The sequence below is a fragment of the Lolium perenne genome, chromosome 5 (genome assembly GCF_019359855.2).
Source record: "Lolium perenne isolate Kyuss_39 chromosome 5, Kyuss_2.0, whole genome shotgun sequence".
NCBI classification, from domain to species: domain Eukaryota; kingdom Viridiplantae; phylum Streptophyta; class Magnoliopsida; order Poales; family Poaceae; genus Lolium; species Lolium perenne.
In genome coordinates, this window is record NC_067248.2 from 24,625,257 (window position 1) to 24,640,302 (window position 15,046).

At 42.4% G+C, this 15,046-nt stretch overlaps 1 protein-coding gene and 1 long non-coding RNA gene across 3 annotated transcripts; both read left to right on the plus strand.

Moving 5' to 3' along the window:
* Positions 1 to 6,764, plus strand: LOC127298750 (methylcrotonoyl-CoA carboxylase subunit alpha, mitochondrial). Its single transcript, XM_051328605.2, has 16 exons — positions 1 to 380; positions 1,278 to 1,399; positions 1,479 to 1,626; positions 1,850 to 1,987; positions 2,079 to 2,174; positions 2,259 to 2,318; positions 2,661 to 2,753; positions 2,949 to 3,060; positions 3,762 to 3,866; positions 3,945 to 4,081; positions 4,243 to 4,468; positions 4,549 to 4,712; positions 5,261 to 5,377; positions 5,479 to 5,721; positions 5,814 to 5,909; positions 6,394 to 6,764. The coding sequence occupies exons 1-16, from the start codon at positions 39 to 41 to the stop codon at positions 6,409 to 6,411; spliced, it is 2,217 nt and encodes a 738-aa protein (XP_051184565.1). The 5' UTR covers positions 1 to 38; the 3' UTR covers positions 6,412 to 6,764.
* A 3,131-nt stretch (positions 6,765 to 9,895) lies between these two features.
* LOC139830973 (uncharacterized) lies at positions 9,896 to 11,429 on the plus strand. 2 transcript variants are annotated; one of them, XR_011744620.1, is made up of 3 exons: positions 9,896 to 10,145; positions 10,597 to 10,684; positions 11,139 to 11,429. It is a non-coding gene; the product is annotated as an uncharacterized lncRNA (long non-coding RNA). The 2 variants fall into 2 exon arrangements; XR_011744619.1 differs by having other exon boundaries at positions 10,610 to 10,684.
* Positions 11,430 to 15,046: the final 3,617 nt, after the last annotated feature.

Here is a 15,046-nt window from a genome sequence, read left to right on the forward strand (position 1 = left end):
TCAATCACCGCTCTGCCCTGCCGCGCCGCGCCGCGACGATGGCCTCCCGCCTCCTCCGCCTCCACAGCCAGCTCCGGCGCCGCCGCCACGGCGCGAGCCCCGCTCTACCCAGGCTCCTCTCCTCCTCCTCTGCCTCTGCCCCGGACCCGCCGAAGGTCGACAAGGTGCTGGTGGCGAACCGGGGCGAGATCGCGTGCCGGGTCATGCGCACCGCGCGCCGGCTCGGCATCCCCACCGTCGCCGTCTACAGCGACGCCGACCGCGCCGCGCTGCACGTGCGCGCCGCCGACCAGGCCGTCAGGCTCGGCCCGGCACCCGCGCGCCAGAGCTACCTCAACGCCGCCGCCATCGTCGACGCCGCGCTCCGCACCGGCGCAAAGGTGAGAGCTTCGTTACGCTTCTGTCTAACTAATGCTGCCGCCCGCCCGGACCAGCTGGGGAGCAGAGCACCGCTTGCTGCTCTCCGGATGGATTCCTGCTAGTCCGCTCCGTTGCCTGGAAACAAGCGCCCCATCCCCTGACCGATATCGGTGCTTCGTTTGTCGTCAAACCGCCTAGTTCTCGCGCTGATTGCTCAAGGAGTGACACAGTCTTACTGCAGTCCCAGCACATTTTATCCAGTCTTACTGCGCCTAGACTTCACTTGGACTGTTACTCGTTAGGATTAACATCCATGACTGGAACTAGTTACTGATTGCTACTGGTTTGCTGCACTCTGCAGCAGTTTCTTGGTTCCGGTGTACACTTGCCAGGGTGAACTGTAATTCCTGCAGCAGTGTTGCCAGTATCCCCTATAACGAGAGCTTGTACGCTCTGATGAATGCGGCACCCAGATCAATTAACATGGCTTGGCCTTGCTTCTCTGTAGACTTAAGTTGGACTGTTACTACTTGAAATCAGACATCCCTGCTACTTGCGATACAAGTAGCTAGTCCAGTCAACCCGTGTAATTCTGCCGCCCGATGAGCTCGCTGAGTTGTGCTGATTGCTCAAGGTGTGCCAGGTGCTATGATCACGTTTTGCCTTTCTGACGTGGTCCAATAACTGTCCCATAACAGTTTTACAGTGTTAGTTACTTATTGGGATTAACATCATAGCTCAAACTACTCGCAAAAAATAAAATCATAACTGAAACTAGTTACTGATTACTACTGGACTACTGCATTCTTGGTTTTGGTGTACAATTGCCAGTTTAAGCGCTAGGATGAGGTGTGTCATGATAGGGATTTTTTTTCTAAAGTCTGACAGATAAATGCTTTGCATTTTTGTTCTCGTAGGCTATCCACCCTGGCTACGGTTTCCTTTCAGAGAGCGCTGATTTCGCGCAGCTCTGTGAATCCGAGGGGCTTACGTTCATTGGGCCTCCACCATCTGCAATCCGAGATATGGGTGATAAGAGGTAAATATTCTTGTCACATTACTTCCCCTTTTTTCTCCATATGGGACAATGTGTTCTGAAAACATTCTGTAAAAAATAGTGCATCAAAGAGGATCATGGGTGCTGCTGGCGTACCGCTTGTTCCAGGCTACCATGGGGCTGACCAAGATATCGAGTTGCTAAAACTTGAGGCTGATAAGATTGGATATCCAGTTTTGATAAAGCCTACCCATGGTGGAGGGGGCAAGGTATGTTGAGAATGCTTTGCGCAGTACAATCTTTATTTCAGTTTCCAGTATTATGAAGAGAAGAAGTTGAGGCTAATCCATATAGAACACATTTTTGTGTACGCAGTTATAGGCTCTCTTGTTTGTGAGTTGCATCATCAAATTTAAGAGCGCATTTTGCTCATCTAAATCAAATCTTCCGTTCTCTATGCTCTTCTATTGATCTTTGATCTTTGTATTCAAGGGGATGAGAATCGTTCAAGGGCCTGATGACTTCGTGGATTCTGTACTGAGTGCTCAACGTGAAGCGGCGGCATCATTTGGTATAGACACGCTCTTGATCGAGAAGTATATTACTCAACCCAGACATATAGAAGTCCAGGTAACATTCCAATTTCAGTCCTTCCACAAGCCTTCTCTCAATCCGCATAGGTCCTCTGTCGTTTAATGTGGCGCTATTTCAATACGCGAAGGTATTTGGTGACAAACATGGAAATGCTATACACCTTTACGAGAGAGACTGTAGTCTACAAAGAAGGCATCAGAAGATTATCGAGGAAGCACCAGCTGTAAGGCTTTATTACCTGTCAATGCCCTGGATTTTTTTTGAACAAACTAACGTTTTACCTTTTCCATTTATATATTCTCTGCAGCCAAATGTGACAACAGAGTTTCGGGCTCATATTGGTAAAGCGGCCGTGTCTGCTGCGAAGGTGACATAGTTGATACTTCTACACACATGCTGCGATTTAAGATATAGATTCAATGCTCTTATGTTTTCATTTCATTACACTATCTGAGTTATTTGTTCGTTCCCTACAACCAGCAATCCAGGAAAGTATGCAAGCAAATTATTCCATATCTTGAGTGCATATAAAGATTCTGACTTTCGATTTGCATGTTTAGAAACTTGGGTTCATTCACTATCTATGAAAGTGTACCCAGCGTAACACTTGCAAGCTACCTAACACTCCACCCTATGTTCTGCTGTAGTTATTCTGTTTAATCTGTATATTTTATACACAGGGTCACTTATTGGATTCTTTGTGTTGAAGGCAGTTGGTTACTACAGTGCTGGAACAGTGGAGTTTATTGTGGATACTCTTTCAGGAGAATTCTATTTCATGGAGATGAATACTCGACTGCAGGTACTATATTATGATTATCAATTGGTCATTTAAGTGCTTGAGTACCTTGTGAAACCCACGACACTCAAACTGGAATAACCATAAAGGTGTAATAATATGTTCAAAATTAGCCGACAAGGGTGTGTCACATATACTTTTCGATTTGCTTATGGATAGTCCATTCTGTTTCTCTTAAACTTACCTGGATATTTGAAGGTTGAACACCCAGTAACAGAGATGATCGTTGGTCAAGATCTTGTGGAGTGGCAAATACGTGTTGCAAATGGAGAACGCTTACCATTATCTCAGGAGCAGGTCCCATTAAATGGTATACCCTGTCAGGGCATTCATGATTCTATCCTAAACACCTAGATATGTTTTCTTACTGTGCCGCTTTTTTCGAGAAAACGCAATGACATTGCGTTTCTTTTCATTGCATAGAAGAAGAGTACAAGCCTCCTAAGAGGGTTAGTGCAGAATGACTGTGCCGCTTTGTCTCTTGACTATATTTCCTTCTCATTTTAGGCTTCATGGCATAACCATCTCTTTTAGTTGTATTTGGGTTATGCTTTTGACGACCCAACCTCTATTGATTAACCTGATAGTACCGCATGTCGTTGTGTTCTTGCAATCATTGGTAAATGTATTATTATTGGTTAAACTCGTTAAGACGGCATACCAGTGTATAAGCAAAATCCACTCGCTTATTGCTCTTGGGGTTCTAGCTAATTGGATCCATTTATCTCCGTAAAGAGAAAAAGAGCTCAACTGTTTTCCAGATGCAGGCTGGAATCTTTTTGTGCATTTAACAAAAATGTGCATAATCTGAATGTCTTCTCTTGATACTTGAGCCAATATTCATTACCTGAATTAATTTTAAATGAATAGCATCAGTTCTTGTAATGAACTTACACAAGTTACATGGGTGGTCTTAGGTTGTAAATTTTTATGTTTGTAGCATTAACAGTTCCAAGTTTGTAATGCCACTTGAAGTAAGAACTATGTATTAACCATCAGTGTACCCTCTAGGACATGCATTTGAAGCCCGAATATACGCTGAAAATGTTCCAAGAGGATTTCTTCCTGCAACAGGAACTTTACATCACTATCAACCAGTTCCGTCTTCCACAACAGGTAATTTTGGATATATCCAGCAACAGAATCTTTAACAGCTATTTTTCAGTATGGTGGTGCTAACATATTCTTGATCAGTAAGAGTTGAAACTGGAGTTGAACAAGGAGATACTGTCAGCATGCATTATGATCCCATGATAGCCAAACTCGTAGTTTGGGGTGAAAGTCGCAATGCTGCACTAGTCAAGCTAAAGAACTCCTTGTCAAACTTTCAGGTATATATACTTAGTTTACGTTTGTTTTAGAAGTATTATCTCTTGGATCTTTTTATCCTACTAGTTCCAAATTTACCACTTGGTATCATCGGTATGTTAAGATTCATATGCAGTACTTTTGATATTCCCTGCCTATGATGCTGGAATTAATGAATAGACAGATTGCAGGTTTGCCTACAAATATTGCTTTCCTTCAAGAACTCGCGGGCCATAGTGCATTTGAAAGAGGCCTAGTTGATACACATTTCATTGAGCGGTACAAAAATGATCTTTTAAATTCTTCTGCTAAGGCCTCGGGTGAAGCACATGATGCAGCTGCGCGTGGTGCAATGTTGGCTGCAGCCTGCATTTGCAGAAAGGATCACATTATCTCTGAAGAATCCCTTCGTATGTTATGTCGCCTTTTTTTCTATGTCACTGGACAACATTGTTAATATCGTCTGATGTCAACATATACTTGTCGGTAGGTGACAAGACACTTTCTGTATGGTATTCCCGTCCACCTTTCAGAATGCATCACTCGGCGAAGCGTCTAATGGAATTTGAGTTTGATAAAGAACTTGAGGGGTCGAGTGATGAGCTTCTCAAATTGTTGATTACATATAGATCTGATGGAAGCTACTTCATCGAGGTGATTAGCATACACACAGAACTTTCTTTGCTTTTGGTTGTTTGAATTCTAAAACCTAATTAAGCTTCTTTGCTGAGGTGTGAGTACTAATACAAGTATATAATATAACACTAGTAGGCAACAAGGGAAAATGGGAAATTATTTTTTGGGTGGAAACTATGTCTTCAGTCTTAAGATATGTGAGACCAGTCATCTTTCAGCAATATTTTTTATTATCACTGTATAATCTCAGCAAAATCCACTACAGTTTGTTCCTTATCATAGAAGCTGCTACATGCTGCTTTCTATCACATAATTTTAAATGAAGTTGTATGCCCCACTTCGTTTTTTGCTATGCCATTTTGCAGATAAATCAAATAAATGGTTTCAGTAGTGCAACAGTAGAGTAAAGCTTTCTTAGTGTATTAGAAACTGAATTTTGTGTGCACTACCCATATTAGAATTCTGGTTACGGAGCAATAATCAATCTCTTAATTGGCATTTAACACTGCACTACTGTTGATCTTGGCCAATATCTTCTTATTGTTCCCCTTATGACTTGTGACCAGACTGAAGATGGCTCTTCTCCTGGCTTGGATATCAAAGTAGATGATAAGGGTGAACAGGATTTCCGGGTTGATATTGGTGGTGTGCAAACAGACGTGACATTAGCATTTTATTCAAAGGTGAACCTGATACCTTAATTAGTATGGTGATTGTTAGTTTATTCATTAGTTTCTTCCGAATGTAATATCATCCCTAAATTTTCTTCCTCTACTACTTCCAGGATAATAGCAAACATATACACATCTGGCATGGGAAGCATCATCATCATTACAGGCAGACCATAAGAACTGAGGAGTTACTTGCTGATAGTTCTCAACCTAGCCATGTTTCCGAGGGAAGGTCACATCCAAAAGGAAGTGTTTTGGCGCCAATGGCTGGTTTGGTTGTGAAGGTTTTGCTTGAGGATGGGGCACAGGTGGATGATAATCAGCCTGTCATGGTTATAGAAGCAATGAAGATGGAGGTCCGACCGTCTAAATGAATTTGCTTCTGGTGTCTTCTAAATTGATTAAATTAGTCAAAGCTGACATAACTTTCTTGTACTCCTTTTCTCAGCATGTTGTGAAGGCGCCTCGCGCTGGTTACATAGAAGGGCTGAAGGCCACTCCTGGACAACAAGTTTTTGACTCCAGTGTCCTTTTCACTGTCAAGGTAGGTGCTAATTATTGACCATATCTTGGAATTCACGTTTTTTTTTTCCATTTTTTCAATGCAAAGTTTTTGCCAAGTCTAAGTTTTCGTTGTCATTATATTTTAAGAAAAAACCAGTGGTATTCTTGAGAGAGTATTCAGACTTTAAGGAAACAACCGGAAAGTCAATTCAGAAGCATATTTGAATAGTGGTTAGAGTAGTGATCGCAAGTTCAGCAGAGTGTTCTCAGAAGCAGCTGCTGTTGTGGTTAGCCGGTAACATCTGTTCTCAGCTGGAGGCTGCTAGCTGAACCCCACCTTCAGTGTCTCAATGGGTTTCTGGTAAACTGTGATCCCCTGTCGAATTAAATGAAACCAGACGTTTCAAGAGAAACTAATGTCCTTTTTTCACCATCAGAAAACGTCCATCATTCTGAATGTTAAGAGTTTCATCGATTTTATTACACAACTGATTACCTGAACTCACAATGTTTCCTTTCTCCAGGATAAGAGCACAAACTGATGAAACCACAAATCATACCCTGTCGTGACCTGTACCTTTCAATGTACAGATGCTTCAGAATTCGACTCCCGCCTTTGCTGTCCAGAAAGAAGAATAAGCAAACAAGCAGCTGGAGATCATCATGTGACCAAATAATACTAGCTGATCTCCCTAGTGCATATAGCTAGAGCTCACCTCTCGATCATATAGCTCGAGCTCACCTCTCGATGCATCCATTTCATGTATAGCGTGTATGTTACTGTGCATGGTAGTTAATTTGAGAACCCGCATATGTGTGTACCAATTTTTCTGCCATGCATTGTCAAGTAGGGACATTATTTTTTATCGAGAAACCCACGTATGCGTTTTACTAACTGCGCTGTCAGCTCATTGTTGTGAAGTTAGAGCATCTCCACTCAGCCCTCCCCAAAGGCACCTGGGAGGGCCGGCGCCCAAATTCTTGCCCAGCCGTGGCCCTTAAAATTGATTTTTAGCCAGCGTTGCCCAACTTTGCCTCCAGGCCGAACCTAGTATAGAAAGAGAGCCTAGCGGGGGTGCCGGCACGCCGTGTGTTAGCAGGAAAGACGCGGGAAACACCTGCATGGCCGTGGGTCCGCCCCATCAGCGTCCGCGAAGTCTGTCTTTCTAGGCTGTGCCAATCCTAGCTGGAGTCCTTTGCGGCGACGGATGCGTTCGTCGAAGCGTGGAGCGCGACGGACTACTGCATCGCGAAGGAGGAGCGCCGCCACCGCCTTGGCCTCATCATCGACCTCGATGGGCGATGACGAGGCTGGCTCGTCCAGCAGGCCGCGCGGCAGGCGCGACGACACCGGCCAGGGCTGCAGCAGCTACCTCTCGCAGCCAAAGGAGGAGGACCCCGACGACTGCTATGACTACGCGATGGCCATGTACCGCCGCCTAGGGCTAGGGCGCGGCAACGGCGGCAGCAGTAGCTAGGGTTTTATCTATGTTTTTAAATTTGTACAAATATCGACTATATATGGCCAAACTATCAATGAATTTACTTTTTCGTTGAATTTTATTATGTTTTAAAATTTTAATTTTTTTTTAGTATAGGGCCCGCGACTGGCAGCCGCACAGTCCACATTTTAGTTTAGCGCCGGTGCCTCCCATATGGGCCCAAAAACGGCTGCGCCGGAGCACGTATAGAGGGGCCGAGTGGAGATGCTCTTAGAGCATCTCCAGTCGCGTCCCCCAAATGATGTTTGGGGGACGGCGAACAAGAAATGGGGAAAATCGCGTTCCAGTCGCGTCCCCAAAGCTAAATAGCGCCCCATTTTATGTCCGGCGTCACTGGTATATAGAGTCTCTACCGGGGACGCCGGACACAAAAACAGCGTCCGGATGCATGCATGCAGCCCCTAGTCCCCACATGCTAGTCTCTTTCCCCACACTTTCTCTCACCTACTTTTCCCACATGGGATGGTCCCCTCTATTAAAATGCATGCATTCGGACGCTGTTTGAGGGACGCGGCTGGGAAGGGCCTCTTTTTTGTTCAGATTTTTGGTCTCTTTTTGTCCGGCGCGGTCCCAAACGTGCCCCAAATCATTTGTGCCGAACGCTTTTTGAGGGACGCGACTGGGTGCCCCAAATCATTTGTGCCGGACGCTTTTTGAGGGACGCGACTGGATATGCTCTTATATTTTTAGACGGTACCGCTACACCACAGAACTACTACGCTAATCACGATGCGGACCTGTACTTCCTTGGCAGTTGGCACTAGCGCACATGGACCCAAGTTGATGGTTATCTGAAGGTATAATAGCTGCCCCCCCATGGGGGATTCACAGCGATTAGCGCTTCTCATCCGTTGGATCTTGCCTGATGCTGGATCTTGGCCGTCCATTGTTTGCACCGCAGCAGTATAAAAGGGACTCCCCAAAGTGAGAAACCCTAGCTGTCTGCAGTCTCTCCCCCAATCCCACCTCTCTCACCCTCCCCCAATCCCGTCTCTCCTCCTCCCGTCTCCCTCTCTTCCTCCTCCTCCCTGAACATCTCTTCTTCCTCCTTCCCCATGGACACAAATCGCAGTGGATGCCCCGAGCTTCACGCAGCAGATCTCCTTAATGGCCGGCCCATGGGGAGGAGCACGGGAGGCCGCCGGCCGCCGTCATGGCCGGCCGCCACCATCGCCGGCCGCCGCCATCACCGGCCGCCGCCATCGCCGGCTCCACAGCGACAGTGCCTTGGCTGGGCGAAATGGTTGGCTCCCGGTGGGAGGCCCATGGAGAGAAGCTTGGGAGACCACCGGCTGGTTGGCCGCCGGCGGGAGGCTCATGGGGAGGAGAACGGGAGTCCACCGGCCGCCTCCATCCCCGGCTCAACAGCGACCTAGCCATGGCTGGGGGAACGGTTGGTTGCCGGCGGGAGAAGCGCCGACATGGCTCGAACCGCCGCTGTATGTCAGATCGAGTCACGTATGTGAGACATCCAATTTTTCGTGGTGCTAATTCCTTGCCTGGCCATTTTTACTATGTAATTTATTCAATTGTTTGCTCTATGTATTTTTATGTATGATTTAACATCAAATCGTTTCTCTAGCTGAATTGGATTTGGGACTACAAGGCTTGGGAGGTCAAGAGGGAAGGCCCTGCCATAAATGGTCGCGGAGAAAAATGATGTTGCCACTGATGATAAGCTAGAGGCTCTGTGATTATGCAATATATACATAATTACTTCTGGCCAATCCCACTTTTCCCCGTCATTTTCTCCTTAAACAATATGGCTTGCCTTGATCTATCTATCAATCTCCTCTACTGATTGTAGTTGTTGATTAGTGAAGTACATGTGCCTTTTTTTAAACAAAATCTCACCGGTAGTTATTTTTGGGTATATTAGATCTGACTGCGAGCTCGTAATGGCTATTCAGCTGGGAGTATGAGATAAATTGGAAAAAAAACTCTGGTTTGTGACTTCTTGTCATGTAAAAGGGCTTTAGTTTCTATTTTGTTCACAGCATGAGATTACTGATTTTACTTTAGTCTTTGTATACAGCTAAACATGGTTGAAGACAGAGTCCAGTGATTTCATTTCTTATTGATGGCTCAGTTGTGTTTGTGCTAATTGCCCTCTTGTTTTGCCTAAAAGCAGTTTTCTTACAGGCTGAAGAGGAGGATATTATTGCAGACAATTATGGTGCCAAAAATAACGAAGTCTCTGGATGAATGGTCCCAAAATGGCCATGAGATTGGGTCTAATGGTATGGATGGAAAATCTGGATTTATTTCATAAGTTCTAAGGGAAGAGCAGTAGCTTCTTTGAACAAGTTTTCCCATAATGCAAACATAATGTCACATCCGATTTGGATGGCGAGACTCTATTCCACATGGTAACTTGTCTTTTACTAAACAACTATTATGGTTCCCACATTGGAATGCTTACCTATTATTTGTCATAAGCATTCCATTAGTTTATTTATGGCATTGTATTTCGTTCTATATTTACTTGTTTTTGTTATGTGTCGTGCAGTGGTGGAGGTTGAGAAGCCAACTTTGCAACCGTATGGTCTTCTAGAAGGGTTTTTGGGTGCTTGTTTATGTCAGCGGAGGTTGTTCACATATTCATACTACTTGTATACGCCCTTATGACACAAAAGTTTGGAATCAGATCTTGGACCCTATGGGCAGTGTCGTTGGCTGTGGAGCTCACGAGGCTTGGTATTCACTCAGATGCAATAGTTCTAAATCATAGGGCCGAGAAAGTTCATCAGCTCCTATATGCTGAGAGGGACAAGGTTAGATGGTTTCAGTTCTTTGTTACTACCAAACTGAGAAAGTTCATCAGCTCCTATATGTTGTGCTTTGATATTTATTGAATAGCCACATAAATCAACCTCATGCCCCCAGCTAATGTATCTTACTTCGCTCTCTCAGAAAAGCTACTGAACCTTACTTAAATCCGTAACTGCTTGGTGCTCCAAGACATACATGTATTGGGCATTGCTGGTTTTGATTGCTTTATTTTATCAGATAGTTGTTGATGAATCTTCTTAATAGATCAATAATTGAGATTCCTTTGGTACACAAGAGGATATCATTTTAGAGCTTTAATTCACTTACCATTTCCACGTTTATTTGTGAACATAGTGGATTGAAAACCTTCAATTTGTTTTACCAAACAATTGTAATGGAACTTTACATAAGTTTTCAGTTTGTACATATTGTTTTTCAAACAGCTGTGTATAGTTATGCGATGCAGGTGTCCCAAGCCAGTGGCAACATCATATGGCCGGTGCCACTATAATTGAACCTTGCCGCCCTCCTGCATACATAGGTGAGTTGCGCTTCCTATGTAGGATCTAACTTGGTGTTGCTGCTTTCTTTATTATACGGATGATTAAATTTTGTCTCTATCCTTTGTCTCCTGCTTGGAAGAAAAGTTCTATGTGATTCATAGCATTTCCCTTCCCAACTAGCGCATTGCTGAGACCAGTGCTGAAATAGCTGTAGAATTTTGTATGTACTTCATTTTGCAACTTTAGGCATCCAGACAGTTTGGTACTTTGGTTAAGCTCAGAATTATCCATATGCTCTTATAATTTTATCATGTATTGGAGCTCTTCCACCTTTTGTTTCAAACAACTGAGATCAAGGCAGAGACATATTTACTAAGAGTATATAGCTAGGTTTACAGAAAAGCTCATGAGAATACGATTTACTTCTCTTGGAGACTGATGTTTCTCTTCAGCAAAATAATTGTATTGTTCATGTCTTCTTCTTGGATGTAGGTATTTTAATTTCATCTCTATTGCTCTCCAATTGATAGGCTGAAGCTATAGGGCAGTCTGCCACATCGTCGTTATCTCCTTCACCTCATTCACCACCTGCTCTATAGTGTGTTATATACAGGTATCTACCAACTACCATATCGACTTCATGTATTGTTGCTTCTGGGTATGGACAGTAAAGTAACCCTTTTCGTGTTTTCTTATTTATGATTGTGCTGCTATAACTAGGTGTCTTCTCCAAGGGTTTCAGTTGTAATTTTAGTAACTTTCAAGCATGGAAGCAAGATGAGAATAGGTAAGAACCATGTTTTTGGGTTTCTCTTTTAAAAGGGCACTTCAGTTGTCAAGTTTCTTGAATGTTGTCTTGCTAGCCAGTAAATTTCAATGCATCAAGTTAGTTTCCACTGTTGAATTCTTATTTGTTAACTGCACAGTTGGCATACAGAACTTTTGGTTTTAAGAAGCTATTGCTTCCCAGAAATTCATAGTTGCCATGTTAGATACTCTGGGTGATATCACTGGACATTTTGTTTGAATAAAAATGAAATCACTTCTTGCCTCTGTATTCTATTTATTTATTAGAGTAAATGTGTATCAGGGTGTACTGCTCCACCATATTTATATTTACTTCTGAGCAAAGCAGTGAAACCTGAATTTGTGTATGTTTTGTCAGAATCATCAGAAATATTAAAACTAATTATTGATGTGTCTGGTGATGGTAATGTGTTGGACATGAAATTTTTACAGGTGTGCGGCGTGTCGGTGGTTTTGGATTCTCAGTACATGCTGGCAAAACTTTCAAGTCAGGGGTTCAGGTTTGAATGTTTTGAGTTAGAATTGTCCCTATTATTGTAGGAAGTTTGACGCATCTCTTATGACTACTTGCACTCGTTTCGATAAAAAAAAATTTAGCTGTGTCTATGGCACATTGCCAGCCTGCAATGCTGGCAGGAGCATCCACATCATGATACTATTGTAATGATGTTAAACCTTTTACTGCATACTATAGTAGGTCCATATAGACCATACCAATAATAATATGTGGCTGCTTACATGGGAAGAAAACTTGTTTTGTGATGCTCTTCAAGCATTGCGGATACATAACTTCTGTTCTTAGCTGTTAATGTTTTGTGTTTGGTACCCTGGATATTGACGTCTCGCAAGTTTGCATTTACTGATGTTTCCAGATATACCACTATTCCGTCCAAGACTGTTGGTAATATTGAACAGAGGTTTGCATAGGCTATAGACTGTACATGTCAAAGTTTTTGATGCATAAGTAAATTTGGATTCAGAAACTGATAATCCCGTGTCAAACCACCATGCCACGATTCATATAAATATTTAGAAATTCCATACTAGAGCAAGGCTGGAAGGGGGGTGGGTGGCATTTTGGCTCAAATTTCTTGCTGATACGGATAGGGTAAATTCTACAGGGAGATAGGAGGATATGGGTATTAGAAAACTGTGTCAAAGATAAAAACATCCGCGATCAAATTGGAAACATCACATTTATTTTCTTGAACTCAAAAATAAGAATTTTGGGTTAACTGATACAATCAACTGGTGCATGTAAATAAAATATGATTTTTCATACTCAGGAAAGAGGAACATACCGTTTAGCAGCAGGTTGGCTCTCATTGTTGACTTAAATGGATGATTCCAAACGTGGCTTTCAGTCTAATTGACAGGATCTGAAGAACCAAATATCCAATGACCTTCATTATATGCCTCTTCTTTCTCTATCGGTGTAGGCTTGTGATGAGGAAAATGGGTTAGGCACGAAGAACTAATAATAAAAATATAAATAAATAAAAGAAAAACGAGCCATAGTTGATAAATAAAACACGTATGGGCCGAGTGTGGCTCAGTCCATTATGTAAGAGAACCCCACATTATCGTCGCTGGGCCGGCTCATGAAACTAGACATTCCACTCTTTTCACCGTCCATTTTCTAATATAGTTTAAAATTTACATAAAAAGTTCTACTTCTCTGAAGATTAAAAGAGAAGCAACATGCAAACTTCATTGGTCTAGGATATCTCACTTAATTCTCATCCTTGAGAAGTCCTTGCATGTATTGGCCAGATCTGGGAGAATAGAGACTAGCAAACATGACATAAGTGAGGTGATCTTTTACAATTTCATGCATTGAGATCACTTTTACTCCCCTTTTGATGAAAACAATACATTGCTTCGCCTTGTATATTTTTCTCTCTATACAAATTATTTTTAGCTTCTAATATTTTCAGCAAGTAAATGTTACAAATGCTTAACCAGCATTATTTCCATCTTCCTAAATTACACATTATTTCTGATATTTTCAGCAAGTAACAACTGTTCTTTCTAATATTTTTTGCACCTTTAAATGCAGTTGTTGTGGCTATTCATTTCAGGTCAGTATATGCAATCTATGCTTTTCTTGCCATTGTGTTGTGTTTTATTTGGCTTCTCTAACTGACCTGGGTTTTTGAGCCCAAATATATTTTGGTTATTTTATATATAAGTGCATGTATATACTTATTTGGTTTGACATTCCATTGTAGCCAATACGGAGAAGTTTAACCTTTGCCGCATCTATTACTTACCTGCTATATTGGATGGAAGACCTACTAAAATAGTAGCAGTATGTTATTTTGCAAGTCACAAAATGTGGCAAAACTATTCAAGATTGGTCTGGCCAGGTAATTGCCTGCATATTACCCATGTTTGTTCATATTTATATGTGCTCAATATGCTTTTTTTCTTCATGGTTTACTCAACTCGCATGCCAGCCCATTCCATCCCTCACCTAGGATGTGAAGTAACCACCGGAACCATCTGACATGTCTTCATCGGATAAGAGGTGACCCGTCTTCTTCCTTGCGAAAACCAGTTTTTGTGTACATGTATATAGAGTATACCCCGCGCAGCACTAGCTTGAACTAAGTTCATTATAATTGTTCCCAGAATCAGGCAGCCGTCAGAGAAAGGTTTGTTGGATCTGCAGCCCAAGAAAAACTAAGTTCATCCAATTATGTGTAGGATTATTTTGTTTTTGTATTACGATATGGCCATCGGTGTTACTCTTGTGTCGTTCGCATGCTCTGGACTATGAAGGTTGTGGTGTTCACTGTTGTACTTTTACTGTCAATTTGAGCTAGCTCTATTTCTTCCTCCATGCAATTCCTCTGTTAGCTATTTTTTTACTTTCATGTGTGCAAAATTTCTTTGGCGAGGGACTTCTTGCCAAACTGCATAATTTGCGAGTTCTGCTTCTTATGTAAATCAATAAATGTATTGATTGTTGATGATACTTCCAAATATTTGAATTATTCATTTGACATGTTTTTTTGAAACATTGTATTGATAAGACCTTGCTGTTTGACATGTTTTTGAAACCCATGACCATGGAAATGTGACACCTTCAATGAAAGTACACTGGTTTAGGATTTTGGTTATACCTTTGTTGCACACTGCTGCAGCCAAAACCCAGCAGGTTGGCCATCATATGTATTCAGTGTGACACATTCACTGCCGCAACCAAGGCCCAGTAAGTTTAGCATCATATGTATTCGGTGTGACACCTTCAAGGAAAGTACACTGATTTAGGATTAAAATCATGTATACTTCTATTTTAAATAATTGACAAATGTCATGTAGCATACTAGAAACTTCAAAGCCTGGCAGCTAGCCATCGCACTATTTACCTGCTCCATTGTTCTGATTTGACCCTTACTCCGATCAAGCGTATCATAATCACCTTGCTTTCTTAGGAAGAAAGAACTTCATCTGAAATTTTGAAAGCTTTTCATAAAAATAAGCCCCAATGTAAAATATGTGTAGGAAAAAGGGTATGCAAGGACACAGCCCCAACCTACCACTAAAACTCAGGGCCTGAGTTTCTTATCAAGAACATATATCACACA

Excerpts from the sequence above, each read along its gene's own strand:
- LOC127298750 (XM_051328605.2), top strand. The coding sequence starts at position 39 with ATGGCCTCCCGCCTCCTCCGCCTCCACAGCCAGCTCCGGCGCCGCCGC. Across the intron at positions 1,400-1,478 it reads CGAGATATGGGTGATAAGAG|TGCATCAAAGAGGATCATGG; the intron begins GTAAATATTCTT and ends TGTAAAAAATAG. Across the intron at positions 2,754-2,948 it reads AGATGAATACTCGACTGCAG|GTTGAACACCCAGTAACAGA; the intron begins GTACTATATTAT and ends GGATATTTGAAG.